The sequence below is a fragment of the Zootermopsis nevadensis genome, unplaced genomic scaffold (genome assembly GCF_977971745.1).
Source record: "Zootermopsis nevadensis isolate Lab colony 2312 unplaced genomic scaffold, Znev_1.0 Znev_ptg000003l, whole genome shotgun sequence".
NCBI lineage: Eukaryota > Metazoa > Arthropoda > Insecta > Blattodea > Termopsidae > Zootermopsis > Zootermopsis nevadensis.
In genome coordinates, this window is record NW_028259135.1 from 3,538,765 (window position 1) to 3,563,424 (window position 24,660).

Here is a 24,660-nt window from a genome sequence, read left to right on the forward strand (position 1 = left end):
GTTCAAATCTCAGTACCAAATATAAGTGAATGGTCTTCATACTCTGTTCATTATGACCTAAGGGAAGGAAATGCTCAGTACCCATGGAATTGGCCATGCAGCTATATTGGGGCTTTCAATAAACACTTCAAATAATGCATTGAATCAGAACCTCCCCCCCCCCCTTTACAGTTGTTAGTAAGCACTAAAATTTCAATCACTCCGGCCATAATGCATTTTATAATTTTTAGAAGATAGTAGATGATTCTTAACATGTCATCAGGAAAGTCAGAGAGAAACAGGAAGGGCTTGAATTGTATGGTCTGCACCAGGTAAGAATGCAGAAACTCTTCTGGAAAATGACCACTGAGTAGACCAAGAAGGATATGGGAGGATAATGTCAAGATGGATCTCAGGGTGGTGGGCTTTGCGTCTTCGCGCACCATCTCAGTTTTGTAGGTAGATGACTGCATGTCTGAATCAACGGCTTCCAGACCATTGGATTGACTGAGGTGGTCCAGTTGCTTGGCCAGCGAGATCGCCAGATCTTTCGCCTTTGGACTACTTTTTCTAGGGCCACATGAAATCCCTGGTAAATGCCATAAAGTCAAACAGTAGGACTGAGCTGCTGAATCAAATGAAATCTGGTGCTAACGTGAAGCTCTGCGAGGAAGGCTGTACTTCAATTACACATAGGGCTCAGGTGTGCATCGCCATTTAGAGTCACGTAAATGATGTAAGTAATTGAAGGTGCAATTTAGAGTGTAATCTAAACTTATTAATAACAATAATAACAATGTAACCAAAAATTGAATGGAAATAATGTAAAAGTTACAAATGCAATAAAATGCTCATTTTCTTGACAAACCATGTTTATTTGAACTTTTCGACTCAAAATTATCTCAAGGGCACGTAGTTAAGCTATGGATATTCTGTTGTGGGGCATTTGTAAAAGAATTGTAAATTTATGTTTGAAATGAGCGCCTGTCTACCAGGCATTACAATCTATGGTAGGTTGCAAAGTCAGAAATAGTTGCTACACACTTTGTAAGTCCTTAAACCTGCATGCATCTTCTTTTTTCTAATTTATAGTTTCGGGTAGTTTATTAATATTGTTTGCAATGGATAACTGTCACTTTTTAACTCATTTTAAACTTGCGATGTCATTTGATGGAGCCTGGGTGTTGGTAACACCGTCATCGGCAGATGTTTTGTTTTTCCCGTGCTCTTTCTTGTTTTCTTTCTATTTTAAATTCGAATATTGGACTTCGGACGGTTTAAAGTGCACTTGAATTGTTGAACTTTAATCAGTTGGGGTTTGAAAGCTGGTTGTATAATTTTCCGCACAGTTGCTGTGAAACGTACTCGAAAATTTGCAAGATTGGCAAAATGGGATCTGTTGCAAAGGTATGTTCCTATATTTAAAATAACGCTGAATCTAATTCTTTTAACAACTTTTCTTTTATTAACCAGGATTACGAGATTTATCAGTGATACTAAACTTTCCTTAATTATTAATTATTACTCGCTTCGGCGGTACATATAATAAAATTGGAGCGATCTTGGGATCCTAAGAAGAGAGAAGGCATTAACAAGTTGTCCTGCACGCATTAGGCCAAGGTGTGTAGTTTTGATTGGTGTCGATGTACAGAACAATGACCAGGCCCATTAATTGCTTTGAAACAGTTTGTGTTCATAACCTTAAAACTCAAATTCAGTTAGAGGATAGAAGGTTTTAGAATAGTTTATGCCCTGTCTAGTAACTGGAAATAAATACCACATTCATCAACAAGTAGATCTATATGTAATTACTATAAAATATTAATTCCTTTTAAATTTAGAAAAGACATTCAAACTTCAAACAGATCCACATTTGTGAAGATGGCTGTCTTATACCTGTACCGTGCATATGGTAATTTCAATGGTGCCGAGATAGAGGAAGAAAATCCAAAAATTACAGCTGAATTATGATTACTACTTTGTGGCTTACTGTTTATTATTAATTGTAATTTAACAAAGTATCACTTCTACTTAAGTTTTTATGTACATTGTAGAATCATATATGTAAATGTTTGGAAAAATCAATAAAAATTATTTGTGAGAACTTTCCAATAATTGTAAGATTTGAGGTTTTCACAGCGGTGAGTATGAAGATTTCTGTCTTCTGGGCGGTGATGATGGAGGCAGTATGACCTCTGAAACGTTGGTTAACATCTACCAGTCTACACAGCGCAACAACGCAGAAAACAGAATTTTTTCTAATAATTGTTTTTATTTTCTGAACTTTTGGATTTTACCATGTCAACAGCAGTTTGTAGGCCATTCATAGATCTCAATGGATAGTCTATGTCATGATGACATTTTATTTCATGTATGTATATCATGAAAAGTAGCAATTATATTCAACCACTGTGAAACAAACGTTTGCATAACAGCTTCTGTCTAGATATTAATTTGAAATTGCATTGCCATCTTTTTAGTAGTTTGGCTGTTAAGTATGTGAATAGATGGATATGTATGTGCATTTCTCATTGTGCATTTATTTTGTTGAGTTCATCTAAAAACAATCAGAAAATTCTCTGTACCTAAATAAAAGTTCTGTGTTAGGAGTCAGTATTTTCAGCTTTCCTGTCAGGATATTTTTGGAATTCTTGTTGGTATGTATGGAATATTGTTGTCTCAGAACCACTAAACCCATAGCCTCAATGTTAGGGATGTGATATTGGGAGTTTCCTATACAGGTCATAATTTCAAAGAACCTCAAATACTTTAAATTTAGTATAAGCATGCAGGTCTTGAAATGATGTATTCAGTGTTGTAATTTAGAAGTATCACTTATCTTATGATATGTTTTGCAGGATATTTGAACAGACAAAGTTTTATTTGATTTTATACGTCATCAGATAAGCAGGACAGAACTTTCATAGTAAGGCTTCTTATAGACAGTTAGTTTAAATTTGCTCATGTGGACTTTGAAATGAGTAAGATAATTGTTTGGTTTTGCTTAATATAATCACTTAACACCACCAATTGATAGAAATTTCCTTGCATGTGCAAGGTCCAAAGTGTATTCATTTAACCTTGCAGTCTGAAATCTTTGAACCTATAATGATTAGACTATGGGCTGAATGAAGCTAACCACTAAACCTCTATCTAGTCCCCAGGTTAAGAATGCGTGGAATTATACTCCATTCCCCTCCACACATGTATGGTATGGTGCTTAGTTAAAACGTGTTCTTTCATAGTGTAGTTGATTGTGGTGGACTATATTAATTTTTTCTCATCAAAAGATTTACATAGGTGACCCAACAATATAATTCTTATGACTGAAAATTTTTTTATGGTTAAACATGAATGTTATATGCAGCACACTACTTTACACATGTAGGCATATAAATATTTGTATTTTCTGAGGAAAAGTAAGTATATAATATCATCATGCCTGTTCTTTGTTCATGTATCTGCTTCTTTTCCCTCAATAACTTTTGAATTAGAAGTGGCGGTCTTCTGTGTTGTAGCACTGTATAGTCTGTACTGCATGGTTCTATAACAACCCAGAAGACATCTACTGACTCACTGCCATGAAAATTTTGAATCTAACTTTAAATTGGTTGACAGAATTTTATAAAATGACCAGAGGTTGCTCACCTTCATATTTTAAATATTTCCATCATCATTAATACATAGCTGCATTAACTTGTGGAAGTACGAGTGACCCTAGACCCCTTTCACCCCTTGCAGTTCATGTATAAACTGTTCAAGCAAGCTTCAGGCAACCCTGGTCTTTGAGTTATACAGTGTTATGTTTCTTCTTTTACAATTTTTGTATCATTTATCTAAGATTTAACTGCATTGTCATATATGTCTACTCAAATTTCTTGTAGTTCTAAATATTAGATATTATTTATTTGTTTCAGCTTGCTCGCAAAAGTCTGTGTTCAAGGTTGAGGGCATTCTCGAGTGCTGCAACAGATGGAAAACCTTCAGGTGGTGTTTGCTTTGGTATGTTAGAAGTTGTTCATAAAAAAAATTTTAACTACTGAAATGGTCAATAAATAAATTACTTTGGATGCCCCTTGTTCAGCAATGCTTGTTATATTTATATTTTTTCAGAACTGTCTGATGAACAGAAAGAAATCCAGGATCTTGCAAGGAAGTTTACAAGAGATGAAATCATACCCAAAGCAGCAGAGTATGACCGAACAATGGAGTATCCATGGGATATTGTCAAGAAGGCATGGTCAGTGGGCCTCACCAATTCCAGCATCCCCAAACACTGCGGTATGTAAATCAGATGATGCCCCAGAGGAGAAGTAGTAATTTATTGTCACTTTTTCCCACAACTCATGTTTACATATCGACCAGACTACACAGCGCAACAACCCAGAAGACAGAAATCTTCATACTCATCATCCTGATGACGGAGGCAGTATGACCTCCGAAACGTTGGTTAACATCGACCAGACTACACAGCGCAACAACCCAGAAGACAGAAATCTTCATGTTTACAACTTTGGAAACTAATTAGATCAATTTATACCTTGGTCACTCCTGAAATATGATTCAAACAACAAAATACAAGATGTCTTCTGGGATGTTGCACTGTGTAGTGTGGTTGAAATTTACCGACATTTTAGAGATGTGCTTCCTGCCTCTATTATCAGGGTAATTATCACCCTGGTGATGGAGCCAGCAAGCACCTCTGAAATATTGTTAAACTCCTACCAGACTACATTCATCTTCATACTTGCCACTGTGAGAACCTGAAGTCTAAACAAAATACAGTATCATTTCATCCTTCAGAAAGGAGGAGTCAGTGCTTCTGATTAAATGTAATCTGTTTAGTTTGGCTTGAACATGAAGTTTGTTAATACATGTAGAATATCAAATAAAAGTGTTCTGTAACGGTATATGAATATGATATTACAATTTATTATAATTTTTTCTGTTAAATTCAGATACCTTTATTAACATGTCAGGAATATTACAGGTGGCGTGGAGATGGGTGTTTTTGAAGGCTGTTTGATTGCTGAAGAACTGGCATATGGTTGTTCCGGTATGAAGACTGCAATTGAGGGTTCCGGCCTAGGGGTAAATATTGTTATGTTAATCCAAATTGTTTTTTATTTAAATGACCCAGTGGAACAAATTCCTTGAGACATTAATAGTTGGTACAATGTTTACAAGTCTGTTTCACTTTCGTATCCTGTGCCTGGTGAGTACACCCCTATTTTAGTATTATCTACTTATCTGTGCCTGTGTCACCCAAGTGGTCACTTCCCTCCAGGTTTCTCAGCTAAAATTTTGTGTGGTATTCTTATCTTTCCCATGTATTTTATTTGTAAATGGAGAGACTTGTGATTTTATCTTGGTGTTAACTCTACAAATGAAGAATAATTTTTCTCCCTCCTCATGAAATCTGTAAAGTATGAAGTTAGGAAAGATAAAGCTGGCCCTGTACCGAAATAGTTTGCAAAATAATGTCTGGGGAACCTGGAGGTATTCTTAACCTCAGCATAAGATTTAAAATTTACAGCACTGATAATTTATAAGAAAAAGGCAAAGTTATTCCTGCTGCTTCACTAAATACTGTACATGCTCCAAGCATTCTTCACCTCAACATGAGATGGAGATGAGTGGTTTACCTTTACGCCTTGGTCACTTTACCCTTGAATACAGAAAGAACTCTGAACCCTGTTATCCATTAGATAGTCTGAGTGGGCCCCAGAGTCATATTGAGTTTCATTCATGTTAGACACACATCAAAAAGTCCATATCCATTTTGAGATTGGTTCACATTCAGTACCGTTGGTGATATTTGTGCTGGTTTTGTTGCCTTTTACCATACTGTAATGTTGGCAGAACTACCCACTAAGAGAATTAGGCACTGCCACTATTGTTTGTGTCGCCCTCGGTGGACTAGTGGTTAGCGTGCTCGCCACTGGACCCAAGGTTCGCAGGTTCAATTCCAGCCGAAGTCAATGGATTTTTAAGGGTGATAAAAATCTGTAGCACAACTTCCTTCGGAGGGGAAGTAAAGCCGGCGGTCCCATGTCATAGATTTATGGCATGTAAAAGAACCTTGCGAGCATGATACGAGATGTTTTGTAAGCAAAATTCAGCGGCCATTTCTCACCCAAGTCTCTCCTGATTCACTGCTAGATGGCTCTGGCAGTCAAATCAGGAGTCAGTAGAAATTGTGCAGAGTCAGTGGGCTGGTCACTCACTACTCATAAATGCATGCTTTAAAGACTATGAAACCTCCGAAAGGAGGCGGCGATGACCTGCTACTGGGTTAAGCTACAAAAAAAAAATAATAATAACTAAAAAAAACTATTGTTTGTAGTACTATATTCTCATGGAACATGAGTATCTTGTTATTGAATAGAGAGGTGTCTCTGTCCCATTTGCAGCAATATTTAGTGTAAAACCATGCAGAAATAAGTTCTAAGGACTTTGGTCTTATCATTTTTTGGCCCCTTAAATCACTTTGGATAGTGGTTACATATATTTAAACTTATGAAGCGGTTTCTTGGATCATAATTGTTACATGTTTACAGCAAACACCTGTCATCTTAGCTGGAAATAAGGAGCAACAGAAAAAATTCTTGGGACGGTTGTTAGAAGAGCCACTAGTTACTGTAAGTATGGGTTTTTGCCTTGTGTAACATTATTTATTTTCTTTATGTTGGTTGTTATTTTACACTACGTAGTCTTTCCCACTAGTCTTTAAACAATATATTTTTTTGACATCTGACGTAAGGAAGTGGTTGTTTGTTTAGTGTCTTATTGAGAGAGACATACTTTTTTCATTTCTTTGAATGACTTGCAAGTGGATTCACAGATCAGCTTGTAAATTTTCCTAGTATTTGGACAAAGGATCAGATCTGAATTTTGATGGACTCAGAACAATTCATATGCTTTTTTTTCATTAATCCTTTTATAATGGTGTTAATAACAATATAACTTTGTAGAGGGTTAAAACACCTTTCAGTCATACAAATTATTATTCACTGTGGTCATTTGTTTTGTCCTCACCTTCTTTCTTCATACTCACCGCTGTGATAATCTGAAATTTTACCTTTTTAAATGTTGTTTAGGTGAAGTTTGTACATGAAAGAGTTAATTTGTATGCATGAATTGCCATTATTTTGCAAATGAAGACTCATTGTATATACTTTAATTTTTACAGGCTTATTGTGTCACAGAAGCTGGAGCAGGTTCAGACGTAAATGGAGTGAAAACTCGAGCTGAGAAGAAGGGAGATGAATACATCATAAATGGTCAGAAGATGTGGATTACAAATGCAGGTGTAGCAAACTGGTTAGTAGGTCTAAAGGCTTGTGACGTTGGTCTGGTATCGTGATGGGAAGATGTGCCATATCTGGAGTTAAGTTATCTATACAATGTTTCAGAGGCTGACAGCCTTTATCTTTTGTGCATCAAAGTAAATTATGGTCATGTTTCAGGTACTTTGTTTTGGTACGAACAGACCCTGACTCCAAATGCCCTGCAAACAAAGCATTCAGTGGCTTTATTGTGGAGCGTGACACGCCAGGAGTTACGCCAGGAAGGAAGGTAGGTAATCCCACAATGACATGATCCATGAATCATAATTGAAGAACCATTTAACTCCGCTTTGCTAAATTTTGTGGTAAAAGCAATGAATTTCCTATTTCTTGCTATACAAACTTAAATGTGAATTAAATTTGTTTCCAATCAAACATACTACCAGTGGACCTACTTCATTCTATCACCAATTTGTTGGCCAATATTACCTGTATGTGAAATTTTAAAAAAGTAAAAAGTCAAAAAGTTGACTTACCTGTTTCTTACATCAGTACCTTCGGTTATAACTGTATATTTTTTGTAATATTTGGCACTGCTATGTGTGGCTGGGAATTGTATTATTTCCACAAAACATTAATTTCAGGAAATAAACATGGGACAACGCTGCTCTGATACAAGAGGTATTACTTTTGAAGATGTTCGTGTTCCAAAAGAAAATCTTCTCCTTGGTGAAGGAGCAGGCTTCAAAATTGCAATGGGAGCTTTTGACAAAACACGGCCAGGCGTAAGTAACAGAACAACCACTGCTGATGTTACTTGTTGTCCAGATCTTATAAATTAACCTATTTTATGTACTGTCTGTGTGATCACTGACTTCATCAAATTCAAAATTATCTTATATGCTAATTTCTGTGTTGCAGGTTGCTTCAGGGGCAACAGGGGTAGCACAGAGGGCCCTAGATGAGGCAACAAAGTATTCTTTGGAAAGGAAAACGTTTGGTGTTCCAATTGCAAATCACCAGGCAGGTTGAAAGATTAGTGATATTAACTAATTTTGCTGATTGGTCAGACCTGTTGCACAAGCTGGGCGTACATGAGATGTAGTCCTGTTGGAATGGTGGTTGAGAGGGGAAAACTTATGTTTTCAAAGAAAAATTTGCCTGATGTACATTGTCCATCATAATTGAACCAATGTGTCTGTGGTGAGAGGGTAAAAACTAACCATCTGTGTTACAGCGCAGAAATAATATTATAGACAGGGGGCATCAAATTTTGCCAGAAAAGGGCCTGTGATCTTGGAATGTGACAGTAATTATTTTGTCACAGTCAGTTCATTGTAATGTAGTCACCAGTAAATGTTTCCCACACCAGTGTACAGTACAAGAAAATAACCAATAGTCTCACTAAAAACGTATTTAGATTCTTCATATATCTTATATAAATTGTCTACATAATAATAAGGAAACACAAGGAACACCAGTCTTTCATCAGGTGAGCAGAGTATAAAACATTACTGTTCTTTTGTTTCATTAATATTATGTAGTTGATAGAAACTATGTATAGCAAGGTAAAAAATTTAATGCTACATACAGATGATTTTTTAGGATAATAATTTTTTATTTAATTTTACTGAAGTTGGGTTTGGAATAATTTTTGTATATTTTAATGATAAGGGAATCCTTTGTTTGCCCAGTACGAACATCAGCACACATTTCTTTCTTAGACCTCATCCCCACTAATTTTTTTATTATTTTAACATTTAATCATTGATCAGTTGCTTCGACTTCCCCTCTGTGTAGGTCGTCAAACTATTTACAGTACAGCCTTTTTTTTTCAGGGGGGCTGAAATCTGTCTAAATTTCTGTCCAGTAATATGTAACATGTTTTATTGGCTCTATCTTGCTGCTTTAGTTGTGCACATTGATTAGACAGTTTTGAAAGACTTAGTATACTCTAAAAAGCATTTTTATTGAGATATTCCATTCATTTTCCATCACCACTTGTAATTTGGTACTAGATGTTACACTGTTGTTGCAGTTCAAGCCGGGGCACTGTGGAAGATGATAAGATAATCCTTGTTTATTGTGGTGCTTTTTGTAGAGGATACAGTTAGGACATGAACAGGCTTTTACCCGGTGTCCTACGTGAGCGATTAAGTGCGAGCGGTGCGAATTGCGTGGGTGAAGCGGAAATATCAAACTGGCTGTTTGTGTGGCGCTGTCCTAGGTTCCAGCGAAGCGGTCAGGAGAGGGAAGTGACCAAAGTCTGAGATCAAATATTTTGATATTTTCGTGCGAGTCGCTGCGCTGGCCAGTAAGGCGCATGTTCAAGAAAGCTCTGACCATGCAGTACAGGGAAGGTGCATGCGCAGGAAGGCCGTGTGCTTCTATTGCAGTCTCTCACATAGGACACAACAAGCGATTCCCCGCTTCATATGATACCCCATGCTGCTTATGCAGCCCGCTTGTTATCGCTTACGTAGGACATTGCCTTAGTCTGTGTAGATACACTGCAAGGTAGTCTTGTCCAATGATGAGACTAAATATATGGCTGTAGTCTCTTATTGGCCGACATATATTGTTGGCAATAGAATTTTGTGATATACTGAGAATATTGCAACACCAAATTTCTTTCTTTGGCTCATACTTCATCAGAATTTGTGTGTTGAAACAATTGTGACGGACAGCTATCTCTCTCTGCAGGCCGTTGCATTCATGCTGGCTGATATGGCAATAAACATTGAGACCGCACGTCTTGCGTGGAAGATGGCAGCTTGGCAAACTGACAATGGCATAAGGAATTCGTACTTTTCATCTATTGCAAAGGCACACGCAGGTGATATTGCTAATAAGTGTGTGTCAGATGCTGTACAGGTAAGAAAGTGCAACAGGATACAATACATTAAAAGTGGTATCAGTTTCCAAACCCATTTGTGGATGACATTTTAAGTCTAAACCAATAAATTGCACATTGTATCTCTATCATCAGAGTATAAAATTTTGATGATAATGTCCAACAGTATGGTATTTAATTTTTACATATTCTGTACAATTTTTGGTCCTTGTTTTTCCATCAAAATGAGAGAGAAATATTTTGCCCACACATAGTAAGCTCTGTCTTTTTTTATTTTTACTTCCCATCATGCCTTCATCTCCGTGTCTGTTTTATGTTTTTCAGAAATGTGTGCCAAATTTGGAAAGTAGTTTGAAAGTTGTTTTGAAATTACTGCCCATATTTCTTATTATTTTATAGATATTTGGAGGTGCTGGATTCAACAGTGAATATCCAGTAGAGAAACTAATGAGAGATGCCAAGATATATCAGATTTATGAAGGAACATCCCAAATCCAGCGACTTGTAATTTCACGACATCTCATAGAAAGTTTCAAGGAGAAGGCCTGAGCACAGTTCGATGCTTCCATGAATTATGAATTAAGTTAATTTTTGGTTGGGGAAAATATGCATATAATGAAGAATTCAAGAACTTTGAATTAATTATACACATTTCAAAACTTAATTCCCAATGAGTGATGAATTTCTTCTTTGCCATCACATCCATATTAGTTGGCTCTGGGGTCCACCCACTTACTTATTCATTCTGTATCTGGGACTCTGGAATTGATCTCTCACAACTGTTTAATGGTGAGAAAAAAAACACAAAGCTTTACAACTTCTAGACACAGGGATGATTCTTTTGGCCATCCAAATGTGTAATAAAATCTACAAGACTCTTTTTATACTAAATACTTTTACTGTAATTAATGTACAATATTTTGTGTTTTTGTATTTTCAACAGTGATTATTGTAACTTTTGTATATACAGATTGTTGAATTTATAAACTATTGTATGAAAACATGAACTCCTAATTCTTGTGTGATTTGCATTATTATGTTGTGTGTGAAAATGATTTACACTTAGTTTAATCATAACATGATGGTTAGCTTGAAGCTAACCTACCAGACCTTCACTTGTCATATTTGTCAGTATGCATTTAATAACTGGATGATGTGTGAATTTTTATTAAAATTTCTATGGACTTACACCACCAGTGACTAATGAAAATTCAGTTTTTAACTTCACTCCATAATGCCAGCAATAGTTGACTAAAGTTATGGGGTGGATTTATGATGATACCGTTACCCATGTTTGTCTGTACATAGCATCACTAACCCAACATCTTTACAAGTGATATCTGTCTACACATTTCATAACCATAAAAAGGCTGCATGGAAATTAATGAAATTTAGTAAGAACATTACTTCATGGGCCACCACTTGCTGTGAAGTCGCTCAAAAATAATTCATCGCTACGTAAATGTTTTCTGAACAAGCATTAACTTAAACAGTAAAATATTTCGAGTGATTGTGTGTGCTAATAATAATTAGAATCAATGTAATTTATCTATGTACTACTGTGTTGCTTGTCAGAATGGGAATAAGTGTTACGTTAGTATATTAAATCTCAGTGCTTTGACAATCATTGACTGCCTTTTGTATTTGTGGGTATCGAATGATTCTCAGTGTAGACATGCACTGTTTCCTTTAAACATTAAACTCTTTGTAATGGAGAGGAGCTGTTTCGTCTTTGAGGTACAGAACGAATCGTTAAATATTATTCAGAGAAGATCCGACTTCATAGGGTGAAGGAAGATTGTAACATGTTGTGGTGTGTGTTAATGCGTAGAACAAGTGCACCGTTGATTATTTGTATTGTGCGTAAGATCTGAAGTTCATAACAAGAGAATGGCCGACGACGATGTTCCTTGAGTCGTGCATTAGGTTGGTGACGCCATTACCCGTGATCGTCTGCGCAAGCGCATCAGTGGCCCAATCTACCTTAACCTAACATTGGGCAACATATCGTTTTCACAAGTAATATGTCTATGCAAATTTCGTAACTGTAGAAAGTATGCACGTAAAGTAATGAATAGAATATATTTACATAGGCCAAAGCTAAGGATATAGAATATGTCATAGCATAAATAAAATACTTGTATTGAAAACAAATATAATGATGGTGATGTACAGTCAGCTACAGTATTACCGAAAAAATAATTATACAAGAATGCAAAACCACTATTGCTACATGTATTTATAAAAGCTGAGAATTTTTGGTTGAGCTCAGTTCGTCGGTGGAGTAGGAGTGAGATAGCAGATACTCTTTTAGTGCTTGCTTAAACTTCTTTGTATAGTGATTCAGTTTTTTTGTCGGATACAATAGAATTTAATTACATTCCATACAAGGAGGAAGGTATGAGATACTTTTTTAATGCTGGCTTAAATATTTTTATATCGTGATTTAAAACTTTTGATAGTAGGTCGAAGATTGTTGAATAACTTAATTCCAGTATAGTAAACTCCTTTTTTATATTTACTGGGGTTAGAATTTGGCACACAAAGGTTATGTCTGTATCTTGTATTTATATTGTTGATATCTGAGTTTGTTTGAAATTTGTTTATGCTGTCCACTACAAATGATAATAACAAGAGTGAGGATTCGCTGGCTAGTGGAAAAATATTACATTTCCTCAACAATTCCCTGCATGAGGCTCTCCTTTTAGTGCCTGCCATTATTCTAACAATTTTCTTCTGAATGTAAAATACTTCTTTGCTCTCTGTTGAGTTTCCCCAGAAAATATGACCATATTTAGTCATCTTTCCCTCTTTTAGTTTCTGCATGTCTGTTGACTAGTTTGGATTATTAAGAACTGAATTAAATGGAGTCCATTTATCATGACAGATGTTTTATCTTTGCTTTCTGAAAAGTACAGTGCAGATACAGGATTATTTTCCAGCAGCAGCTACTATTTACAAAGCTTCATTACCACAAGTATTACAATTATCTGTTTACTAGTATTCAGTAGAAATATGGCAATTATTACTGTTGAAACACTTTTCTATATACAATTGACTATTTTGTTAGACATAAAAATCACAAAAATCACCTTTAAGCTACTCTAATTTGATACGTATATCTTAGATGCTGAAAGTATATTCTCTAAATTTTAACTGCTGTGCTAGATAACATCTTTCTATGAGTAAGATGTAAATATCGTACATGTACACACACTAATGAATCACTGTAGATTTGTGACAATGGTCGATTCATTACACTGCAATTACAAGTATATTTGACATCTTATGTTATCTGCAGTACATTTAATATACAGTTATCCCAGCACATTAAAAGATTTGCTTTACTTAGAGTTGCTTGTTTTGGGATGAGATGTCAAAAATATGTTATTATTTGTCTACTCACATCTTGCAAGTTAAGGAACTTTTCTTTTATATTTCCATATACCATTGCCTTCCACTAATGAGAATCTGTTAACCCTAATGGCTGTGACTAGTTGAAATGGGGGAGTATTTGACAGAAGTCCTAATATGCAAATGATCACTGGCATTCAGGGCAAATATTACAGTTTCTTGTCTATATATTTAAGCCTCCATGAACTGGACAGAATATATACAGTACATACACATCATCATTCCCAGTGACATGAAACCATTTTCTGCTGAATTCTTGGACCCTGGAAATAAACAATTCCTTTTTCACAAATGAAGATTTTTATGATACCTATTTTAGTGGAGTAAGCAGCACCAGTCAGTAAAAAGAAGTACAGTACAGAGAGTCTGTGTTTCTGTCCAGCTGTGACATTTACATGCTTCGTCAGATTTGAGGTTCTTATGGTGGCGAGTGTGAAGGTGACTGTTCTGGGTTGTTTCACTCTGTAGTCTGGTAGTCATCACCCTGATGATGGAGACAATGCCAGTAAACTTTTACCAGATTACACAGTGCAACAACCCAAAGACAGTCGTCTTCATTTGGTACTTTCTCATCTTTCACTCTTGAGTCTGTAGTAAATATGATATGTAGATAGTGCATATATGCTTTAACCCTGTTCTGTTATGTTTATACTAGTGTGTGGTGCTATGAGACATGTTTTAAAAGTATTTATATTTCAAATCAGATATTTATGCTTCAGAAGGAGCAGGATTCTTTTTAGTTTATTCTGTTCTAATATGTTAGGAGGAAGAAAGTGTTAATGTACTTGCTTAGGTATGAATCTTACAACACACCTGTGGTACTTGCATCTTCAGCTCCAAGTACAAATGGTTTGCCATGTTCCAGCCAGATGGCTATACTTCCACTGCTGATGTTGTACAGCCCCATAACTGAGGCCACACACTTGAGTCGCAGCTCTCCTCTCGGAGAGAAGTCTGACCTCTTAAGCTTTGTCTCTAGCATTGCCCCTCCTTCCCATACTCTGACCACATCCTTTGGTAGCTGCATAATAGAGTATGGTTGGATAGTGGTATTTAATTATGATGAATCAACTGAATGTTATTCAGCAATGACTGACATACTGTCACTCTATTTAAAATTGGCTATCATTACATATTGAGACTATAAATTTAATTGTGCTGTATACAATATGTTTTAGTGTGTTCATCATGTCCAGGGACATTTGATATCATTAGCTATAACTGCATTACATGTGGCATAGTGAGATAGAAATTAATGGCAAGAAATAAATCATTGCCAATTTAAAGGAACTACCCCAGCATTCAACTAGAGGGACTGATGGAAACCATACATATCCCTAATCAGAATAACTGATAAATGTTCTTGCTCTTGAATTTTTTGTGGCTGGAGAGCAATGTACAAATCCATCTTTCGGTATGAACCGCCAAATTCCAAATTCTACGTAGAATATAAAACATTCAGACTGGCAGACACAGTGTTCCAGTTCTGCATTTGCTTTATGCCGTTTTTGCAAATAACATTAAAAATATTATATGGGTGATTTGTGAAGTATCAAATGTGCCAAAATCTAAGTTATAGATTAGATGTGAGGATAGGTTAATCAGCTAAACTGTCTGAGTACTGGGGATATGATGTGTTTTGACTGGCCACACCCAACTCATCTGCTAGGGACAGTGATAGATGAGCTTGCAGCACCTGTGGATGATGAAAGTCTGAAAAGAACAGAGGTGCACCTGCCTCAGTAGTACTTTATCTGATATAATTCCACACTTCCTGCCCTGGGGTTCAACATGTGTCTCCATAATGGCAAGGTGATATCTCAGTGTCTGGGCTATGGCATAACTAACTAACTAGATGGCTTAGGGAACCTGAAGATTCATCACCGAACTAACCAACGCCCTCCACCAGTCCCAGTTCTGGGCCAACAAAATCCAGTCGCTTTCAACTTCTATCTCTCATAGATCCTGCTTGATATTATCCTCCCATCTATGTCTAGGTCTCACCAGTTGTCTCTTCCCTTCAGGCTTCCCGACCAATACCCGGTGCACACCTCTTGCCCCACGCATCTCATTCTTCTTGACTTAATCACCCCGACAATATTGGGGGAGGAGTACAAATATTTAAGCTCTGAGCTATGGCATAATTGTAAGAATATCTGCAGTCTTTGATCATTCGTTCCTGTTACTACAAATAATAGGAATGTGTCTTTCTTTATGCATAACAGTGCTGTTCCTGGTAGTGAATTTACTTACTGCGCGATTGTTGATATAGAATGTGAGAGTTGGCATTGTTTTAGATGGTTGTGTTGTGCAGTTCACAGTTAGCAGCTCACCTTCTCGGTAGCTTGTGTTCATTACGGTCATCACAGGTCGAGAATCTGGGAATTCTGCAAGCATTCACTTAGTAGTTCAAGGTTTCAAACATGATTCTAAAACTGGAATGGTAGCACTGGTTTTCAGTCAAGATTTTGCCATGGTGACATTTATGAACAGTAAGCTTAACTACAAATATGTTGATGAACAAAAAAACTTGACATGTTTACATTTATGACAAACGGAATTTTGTGTGGCCAGACCATAAAAAAAGAACAAGAAATAAATGCCTTTCCTTACTTGCCATGGAGACTGTCATAACAGGATCATATACAGGTAACCCTCGATTTGCGCAGGTTCAATTTGCGCTGATTCATAATAACGCCGATTTTGAAACTAGCAAGTCGAGAAGTGAAAAAAAAAATAGTATTATTTATAATGTCTTATACTAAATCATAATTCTTACATCACTGATTTTGAATAAAAATTATAAATACAGTCATCTCTGCAATTACGTATGTTTCGTTAATGCGAATTTGCTCCATGTCATATTATCTGGTTTGACAGAAATTTCACTGCCTTCTTTTAAGAAGAGTTAAATCATGGTGGTATACCTGTCATATTTGTGTGCAGGAAGTGCAGATACCACGTTTGGAAGTTTAGTCCCTTGTTGCCATATCAGTCAATTCAGTTACAAATGCGTGAAATTAACATGCAACCTAAGCCAGTTCTCTGTTAAAAGAAGACATGGTTCAGAATGTATTTATAGATCTGTCCAGCCATTTGCATGTTTACTCTCTGACCCATTTTGCAGATGTAATTTAAATTTTGTATGGAAAAATTTACATTAAAATGCTGATGGTTAATTTCATTGTGGTCTGTATCAGTCAAGTTTAACTTGTTACATCTTCTATAGTGCACGCTGGTTCGGGTCTCGGAGAAAGAAATTTCTCATGAGATTTTCAACTGGTGTATGTGACCGGTGTCAACCCAGCATCATGAGGAAATTGGGGAGCTACAATGAGTAGCATAATCCGGTCAGGAAAACTATCAATGGCTGGGGGTTCGTCGTGCTGACCACACGTCATCCTATATCTGGTTGGATGATCGTTCACCTCTGCTTAGGCATGTGAATGTGATGCCAGCAGTCAAGCTAGTCAGCTTTGGCTCACATAGGGCTGTTACGCCAAGAATTATTATATAATAAATTGTTCACAAAATAAGCTACATGACAGTATCACACATCATTAACACCATCACTATCATCAAACTGTCAGGGATTTTGGCCATTTATTAACCTGTTTCAGCCTCATTTGTCCAATAGTATCTTCAACAGTTATTGTTGGTTTCCTGTTTTAATTAGTTAGCAATATTTCATCATTAATTTGAAGAGTGTGTCTCCATAGTCTGTTATTATGAAAAATATCTCTCTTTCAAGTAGTCCAAAACTTCTCTCAAATACTTTTAGTCTTATTTCGTCTAAAATGCCTTGTTCCTTTTGTAGTGTTTACATATATATTCTGTGGACAGTATCATACATTTCATATAACTTCAATATGTATTACACTTGTCTTGTAATGATCTTTCTTCCATTCACCGAGACCAGTTGCAGCCAATGAAGAGTTTATGGTAGCTATTATCTGTAACAAACATTTTATTTTGGCTTACCCAGGACAGTTAATTCATCTTCAGTACATTTGGTTGTGAACAGAGGGGCATCAGCTGATACTTCACAGCGAAATCTTCCAGACAAATGGAGTGGTATATTCCTTAGAGATACCTGGTTTGCATTTGATGCTGATATCTGTAAAATAAAGAAGTAAATTAGCTGAATATACTAAAACTAAATGAGGAAACCTTTGAGTTAAAACTTTTTCTGAGGAGTTTTCTAACTTGTTCAGTTTGAGGGCCACATGAAGCTTGATTAATGAATCGGTGGCACAGGGTTAAATAAGGGCAGTTTATTGAAATTTTATAACAGTTTGTTAAGAATTATAGTAACAGAATCAGACATTAGTGAGATACTTGACCTGCTTTTGATTGAGTAATCTTTCACTCTTTGGTTTAATTTCATTTGTTTCAATTTGCATGCATCCTTCCAAGTGTTCATGAGAACAGCAAAATAATTATTGAATGTTTAGTGTACATCCTGTGGTAGGGAGTTTCTTTGTTAATTATAAGCACCAGGTGTCACCTGATGGAAATCTTTTCCCTTGAGGACAAACACATAATTAAGAATTAAAATTAAAAATGAAATCCGTGGCGTAACAGCTCCAGAGAGCCAAAGCCGACTAGCTTGACTGCTGGCCTCACGTTCACATGCCTAGCAGAGGTGAATGATCATCCAACCAGGTATAGAGTGAAGTGTGGTCAGCACGATGAACCCCCAGCCATTGCTAGCTTTCCTGACCGGATTACGCTACTCATTGTAGCTCCCCAATTTCCTCACGATGCTGGGTTGACACCGGTCCCATACACTGGTCGAAAGCTCGTGAGAAAATTTCTTCTCCCCCGAGACTCGAACCAGTGCGCATTCCATATCGCCAGTCCGAAGCATGATGCCTCAGACCGCGCGGCTATGGCGCGGGACCACAATTAAGAATTAGTCGTCTAATTTATCAGTGTCACAATCATGATTCTGCTAAAGAAACAGACTAGAATTAAAATTTTGAAAGCACAGTAAGAAACACAATTTTAGTTGTCACTTCCACCTCTCCCATTTCTATGTTGTCAGCCACATCATACACTTGGCAACATCTAACTAAAACTACATGTCAGTGTGTTGGATGAAAGGAAGAGGGGGTATATTAACAAACATTCTTGGATTACAGTCGGTAGATTATCTGAACCTGACAAGAGTGCAGAATAGCAAACACATGCTTAATTCTCTGCAAGGGGATGCTTCAGCCTGAAGCAATTTTTCGTTCTAGAGCAGTCACAAGATAAGTGGACATTTTTAAATACATTATCAATTGCAAGATTGGCGAATTCACTGCCAAGGTTAGGAATGTGTGGAGCTTTACCTTCATGGTTTTCTTCAGACCCTTAAGATGAATCGCAAGATATTACGTGAATTAAACGTTACTATATTTTCCAACATTTTTAATTCACCATAATCAGTATGACATTTTCTATCTTGCTGCTGAACCTTTACTTACATCGACCATTATTCCCTTAAAAGGAAAAACACGGCTTGGTGGCGATTCCTTTGGCATGTACCGGTAGAACTCATGGTTTCCTCTGTACCACTTGACAGAGTATAAAGGCTCTCCCTCCAAGTCATACAGACACAGAAGTGTAGCTTCATCACCCACTCGAACTACTGGTGGAAATACCAACTTGACATTGTCCAGGCTGTTGACTTCTGAAACAACCACCAGCACATGTACACCGGTGAAACAACATTCAGAGTTCATAAGTATCAGACCTGTGGTTTTGTTATAGCTGGGACAATTGACCACGGAGGCCTGGAATAAATCTGGGGAAGTCTTCTAGGAATATGTAGTGGACCAAGTGGTACTGGAGCTGGTTGTTTCAGAGTACTGGTTTTTCTCATTTACTCATCAACTTTTATAGTCATTATGTTCTGTATGGTGTGTGATAGGTTGGAAGACATGACACATTATCACACTGCAGATCCCAACATAAAAACAGTCGACAAAAACACTCCTGCAATCACAGTTAGAGTCACCACAACCTCCACAACTACATCTATTATCACCACCCTGGTGACATCACCTACCCACTATTAGGACCATTATCATATCAACCATAACCGTCACTAGTGCCACAGCTGAAATGTCAACCAACATGGCCATCACCACCATCATGGTGACCACTACTACAAAAAACCAACTCTGCCATAACAGCCAACTTGAACATGACTTCACCACCACCACGTCGGATGACTCGAAACTGACCATTATGACAGAGGACAGTACGACCACCATCACAAGCACGGTCACCTTGGCAATGATCACCGCTATCAGAATGACCTAGGAAAGGTCCACGTGTTTGAGAATTACAATAAATGTAAAATATAGTTGAACTTAGTTGTGGAGTATCTGTCAAAACACCATCTTTTTTGACCCAATGGGGCAATCCCCGATCTACCTCAGGCAACCTTGAGGCTCGTGGCACATGTGTGATAGTGTGATTGATGCTTGGTGGTGTTGAGGGATGCAAGGGTGAATTGAAGATGTGGGCGTGTTCTTTAGATGTCAGAATTGTGGAGGGGATAGGATGAGAAATGTTTATTTTATTTACAGGCAATTTAAAGGGCAAAATGTTGCCATATCTTGGATGGCGTTTTCATAGTCAAAATTTGCTGCCTTCAATGTGGTTTCAGGGGCCAAATGCTTGCTGAAAAGTGTGAACACTGCGACTTTCAATGGCATGCAGACTTACCGGCAACTATAACTGCACATAGAGCGACCAGCGTCCAGGATGCGGAGCGCTTCATGCCGTCATGTCCAGGCCTACTCGTTAATTTTTTATAAAATCCTTACTTCCGCCGGTAATGAAATGTTAATGTGCACCACAAGACGTTGCGCCAGGTTCATGGTGAGTTAGCCCCAAGCATTGCTCATGATTGTCTTGTAATCTTGACGCTTTCAAAATCATTATTTGCCATTTCACCCAAGTTGTTATCAGTTCTCAATTCAAGCACCATTATGTGGTTGTATTAGTTTTGTGACATTTTATAGTGGCAATAAAAATTATCAATCATCTATATTTCTTCACTTCAAATATGACAGGATTCGTATTTCGATATTTAAGTACAGTATAAAGTCTGTTTGCTGTGCACGTGTGTTTAAAAATATGAAACTAAACCTGGAATTGGTTATAAATATGTGGTTTAACTAAAAATAAGGAGAAAACTATGGTTTGTGAAAATTTAAGAACTGAATATTGCTCTCGTGTCAGAATATGAATCCTTCTTAACATTTCCATGCTTCACAAAAGCAGCGTTAGTAAATGCCTGTCAACACACCCTTACTTTCGACATGATTTCACAGAAAAATTAATATTAGGTCCTAATTCAGAAGCCATTTTGTTTGAAGAGCAGGGCTCTGATAAGCAAACAAATTGAATACGTAGTAGTAGTAGTAGTTGAAAATGAGCCAATGTTTTGGTAAAAATTTCAGTTGTCATCTTCATGGTGAATATGTAAATAATGTGCGATTTAGGCAACAGTGTATACATATCAGGGAGTATGCGTAGATTTGGATTTCATGGTGCTAACCGGTGGCTCGCTTCGCCAACCAGCACCTTTAAATACACCACTCAACCTTTACGTATTCACCCTGAATATGGCAGGTGCAGTGTTTTCCGAAACGTTTGATAATGTTCAACTTTCGATTCGGCTTTTCCCCGTGGAAACCTAAGGACAAGATGTACCTGTAGAATTATCTTCAGCGGGGTTAATTTAAGATTTATCTTTAACGCGGACAGTCGGTTCGAAAACTCAGCTTCGGAGATTGTAATCGCGACAGATACAGCGGATTTGATTCATCTGGATCATGGACCTTTGGTTTCAGCGAAGGGCGGGGTATTTCTTGAACAGATGAGTGACTATTAGCTCCTCAAGAAAGACATTGCTTAATGGAGTTATCATGTTTCCTTTAAAACAAATACGATTTCCGTTGTATTTAAAAACTTAAGCGGGATCGAAAAATATTTGACTCACAAATTGTTTGTGGTTTACGTAACATCGCTTTCAGTATTTTACATTGTACAGAATCGAACGATGAGATGGTTAATAAATAATGCATTAGAAAGTATGTGAAAAGTAGCGATCCTGGCCTGGTTTTAAGGCAGGCCTGCCGCTCTGGCTTTGGAGGGACTGAGAAAAACAATGGAAACCCTGTCTGAATAGACGGTTCCTGGGCCAGCTGACCCCATGATTCGAAATGGAGCTATTTATTGACACGCCTTGAACTTTTGCCAACACGTTTATTTCATTCAAAATTAAGCACGAAGTTTATCTTAATATTTATAATGAACTCCCACGCGTCTCCAAGTCATTAATGGTGTTAATGACCGCTGTTAATTCTGAGCAGATGGTACGTATAGGTACTTCCGTTCCTCAAAGAGATAACTAGAAAGCCAGTGAAGCTTGGGATGTATATTTTCATCGCAATCGCCTTTGTCATACCTTTGTAATACAGACACTAAAAACCTCATATATGAAGGAAACAAATCTTATAATTTACGAAAACAATGAGAGTTTTAACATGCAATCCAATAACTGTCTTCTTAATTCTCAATTTAGTAAATCCTGCATTTATTCCGCACAGTTTGGGGGGGGGGGGGAGAATCACATGTTGAGCCACGTTTTACAAGTTTCCACACTGCAACGGATTTAGAAAAAAAGCGTTCTATCCACCTGTAAAATAGTTTGCTACAATCACTTCCTTGAACCGCACTAGTGTTTACAAACTGATGACGCTCAAGCCCTCTAGCAGCAAACTGAAACAACACGCGCACAGTCAGTTGTCTGGAGGGACTCACTCTTCAACCCCCTCAACCCCCCCCCCCCCAAAGCCTTCTCCCATCACACAAAGAACATAAGAACATTTTTGTCAATGGAAGCTGTTGAGACGCCTCTCAAGGAGGGTCCATATTGTTTCACAACAGATGATGCTCGATTCACTTAGGGTCCACAAGAACAACGTTACCTGGAGACCAGCTTTTATAATCACGACCAGAATAATGCTGGAATTAGCGCTCTGAATTCATTGATTGGAGGAATTTCCTGAAAGGCTAGTAAAGAAACGGGAATATCTGTGCAGATTTATTCCATTGCAAACTTCAGGTCAGCCAAAGATCAGCTTGATTGAAGTTTCGACCGCACAAAATGCTCTCGAGCCGTTATCTTCCGGGGTTGTTCTTGTCATTTTTTTATTATTATTAATGTTACTATTATTAAATTGACTACAGAAAACTGGATATGAGAAAGTCGATCATTTGTATTCACTAGATATTATTGACGTAATTAAATTATGGATGAGATGAGGGAGGCTTGGGGATGGTGAAAAATTGAACACCTACAGGTAAAAGACCACGCGGAAGACCTAGGTGTAGATTGGCGCATAATATTAAAAATGTGTCTTTGTGAAATACAGTGGGAGAACGTGAAAGAGCTCTTGTGAACACGATAATGAACCTTCAGGTGTCTTGACTATCTGATGGACTAAAAGATTCTCAAGATGGGCTATGCTTCATATAGATCCTACGCGTTAGGGGCCAATTGACTTTATAGTCGGCGCAGTAGTTTTTGGCCGGTCGAGAAGCTAGCGGAGCTGGCGGGCGGGCCTAGTCTGTGTACCTGAGGTGGCACGGTCAGTGCAATTCTTTTGTTTGGGCGTTCAGTCCGATAAGCTCCTCGGTGCAGTCAGTGACTCGCTCCTAGCCTTCCCCTTGAAAATTCCAAGCTAGCGGAGCTGGCGGACGGGCCTAGTCTGTGTACCTGATGTGGCACGGCCAGTGCAATTCTTTTGTTTGGGCGTTCAGTCCGATAAGCTCCTCGGTGCAGTCAGTGACTCGCTCCTAGCCTTCCCCTTGAAAATTCCAAGCTAGCGGAGCTGGCGGACGGGCCTAGTCTGTGTACCTGAGGTAGCACGGTCAGTGCATTTCTTTTGTTTGGGCGTTCAGTCCGATAAGCTCCTCGGTGCAGTCAGCATTATACCATCGCACAAGAGACTCGCTCCTAGCCTTCCCCTTGAAAATTCCAAGCCAGCGGAGCTGGCGGACGGGCCTAGTCTGTGTACCTGAGGTGGCACGGTCAGTGCATTTCTTTTGTTTGGGCGTTCAGTCCGATAAGCTCCTCGGTGCAGTCAGCATTATACCATCGCACAAGAGACTCGCTCCTAGCCTTCCCCTTGAAAATTCCAAGCCAGCGGAGCTGGCGGACGGGCCTAGTCTGTGTACCTGAGGTGGCACGGTCAGTGCATTTCTTTTGTTTGGGCGTTCAGTCCGATAAGCTCCTCGGTGCAGTCAGTGACTCGCTCCTAGCCTTCCCCTTGAAAATTCCACCAGCCAAAAACTACTGCGCCGACTATACCATGGGACGATTTTAAGTAGGTCCAATGAGTTTGTTCTGTTATAATATGTACAGTTGACTCCAAATCGCGGTCGACGGCCAGATACAAACCAGAGCGACTGTTCAGACCAGTTCTCCTTCAACTTCATTTTTATCAGGGGTAAATCCCGCCAGAACGTGAAGCTGACCACTGCCTCCATCGTGTGGTGGCGAAGACAAACTCTTCTCGGCAATGTCGTCGTTCGTTCACAAAGGGTAGGGAGCGGTCTTAATGAGGAGTAAAAATAATTCTTTTTGGCTGGTGACTGTCATACAACTGCACCTGGCCGACGAAGAATGGAAGTTGCCAAGGAAATAAAATGACAGCAGTGATTTAATTCACTTCAGTTGATGCCAAACTCGTAGAACGAACCAGCTTTCGCAGCAAAGACGTTTCATCAGCAATGTTCAGTCTTTTCGAGACGAGAGATGGAGAACACAAACTGTGTAACCCAAAACCTCTCTCTGCCCTTCCCGTCGTCTGTTTAACTCTTTCTATCCTAGATTTTAATTAAGATAAACGTTCTTCAGTTAGTGTATTTTGATAGCTGAGGTATGGTTTCTGTTAGCTCAGAAACGGCGACAGACGTTGAATGAGCTTAGATAAACAAATAGGAGTTTCTGGCAAAATGTTTGTAAGCGGGAGAATTAGTGTCCCTTATGTCGATATCCGTCAGGTAACGCTCGGCCACGGAATTTAATGGACATGAGTGATGGAAATGTGCAAC

At 38.0% G+C, this 24,660-nt stretch overlaps 2 protein-coding genes and 1 long non-coding RNA gene across 6 annotated transcripts; 2 read left to right on the forward strand and 1 right to left on the reverse strand.

Moving 5' to 3' along the window:
• The first annotated feature begins 1,162 nt into the window (after nt 1–1,162).
• LOC110836656 (medium-chain specific acyl-CoA dehydrogenase, mitochondrial) lies at nt 1,163–11,129 on the forward strand. The gene is made up of 11 exons (XM_022078079.2): nt 1,163–1,386; nt 3,897–3,981; nt 4,093–4,260; nt 4,970–5,070; nt 6,540–6,620; nt 7,172–7,302; nt 7,449–7,557; nt 7,913–8,053; nt 8,190–8,291; nt 9,972–10,142; nt 10,522–11,129. Exons 1-11 carry the CDS (start codon nt 1,369–1,371, stop codon nt 10,669–10,671), a joined length of 1,257 nt encoding a protein of 418 aa, XP_021933771.1. The 5' UTR covers nt 1,163–1,368; the 3' UTR covers nt 10,672–11,129.
• Nucleotides 11,130–12,147: 1,018 nt separating this feature from the next.
• On the forward strand, nt 12,148–20,579 carry LOC147874889 (uncharacterized). Its single transcript, XR_015532445.1, has 2 exons — nt 12,148–12,520; nt 20,198–20,579. It is a non-coding gene; the product is annotated as an uncharacterized LOC147874889 (long non-coding RNA).
• LOC110836655 (uncharacterized) lies at nt 12,997–20,398 on the reverse strand. Of its 4 annotated transcripts, none has more exons than XM_087339870.1 (6): nt 20,257–20,398; nt 19,008–19,213; nt 17,518–17,653; nt 15,790–15,923; nt 14,350–14,557; nt 12,997–13,799 (listed from the first exon to the last, which is right to left on the reverse strand). In XM_087339870.1, the coding sequence occupies exons 1-6, from the start codon at nt 20,309–20,311 to the stop codon at nt 13,708–13,710; spliced, it is 831 nt and encodes a 276-aa protein (XP_087195996.1). In that variant the 5' UTR covers nt 20,312–20,398; the 3' UTR covers nt 12,997–13,707. The 4 variants fall into 4 exon arrangements, with proteins under 4 accessions (XP_087195996.1, XP_087195991.1, XP_087195982.1 ...); XM_087339865.1 differs by lacking the exon at nt 20,257–20,398 and adding an exon at nt 19,592–19,811 and having other exon boundaries at nt 19,008–19,210; XM_087339856.1 differs by lacking the exon at nt 20,257–20,398 and adding an exon at nt 19,592–19,688.
• Nucleotides 20,580–24,660: the final 4,081 nt, after the last annotated feature.

Excerpts from the sequence above, each read along its gene's own strand:
- LOC110836656 (XM_022078079.2), top strand. Across the intron at positions 8,292-9,971 it reads TTCCAATTGCAAATCACCAG|GCCGTTGCATTCATGCTGGC; the intron begins GCAGGTTGAAAG and ends CTCTCTCTGCAG. Across the intron at positions 10,143-10,521 it reads GTGTGTCAGATGCTGTACAG|ATATTTGGAGGTGCTGGATT; the intron begins GTAAGAAAGTGC and ends ATTATTTTATAG.
- LOC110836655 (XM_087339865.1), bottom strand. The coding sequence starts at position 19,799 with ATGGTGGTCGTACTGTCCTCTGTCATAATGGTCAGTTTCGAGTCATCC. Across the intron at positions 17,654-19,007 it reads TTAAGGGAATAATGGTCGAT|ATATCAGCATCAAATGCAAA; the intron begins GTAAGTAAAGGT and ends TTTATTTTACAG. Across the intron at positions 13,800-14,349 it reads TGAAGATGCAAGTACCACAG|GGTCCAAGAATTCAGCAGAA; the intron begins GTGTGTTGTAAG and ends GTTTATTTCCAG.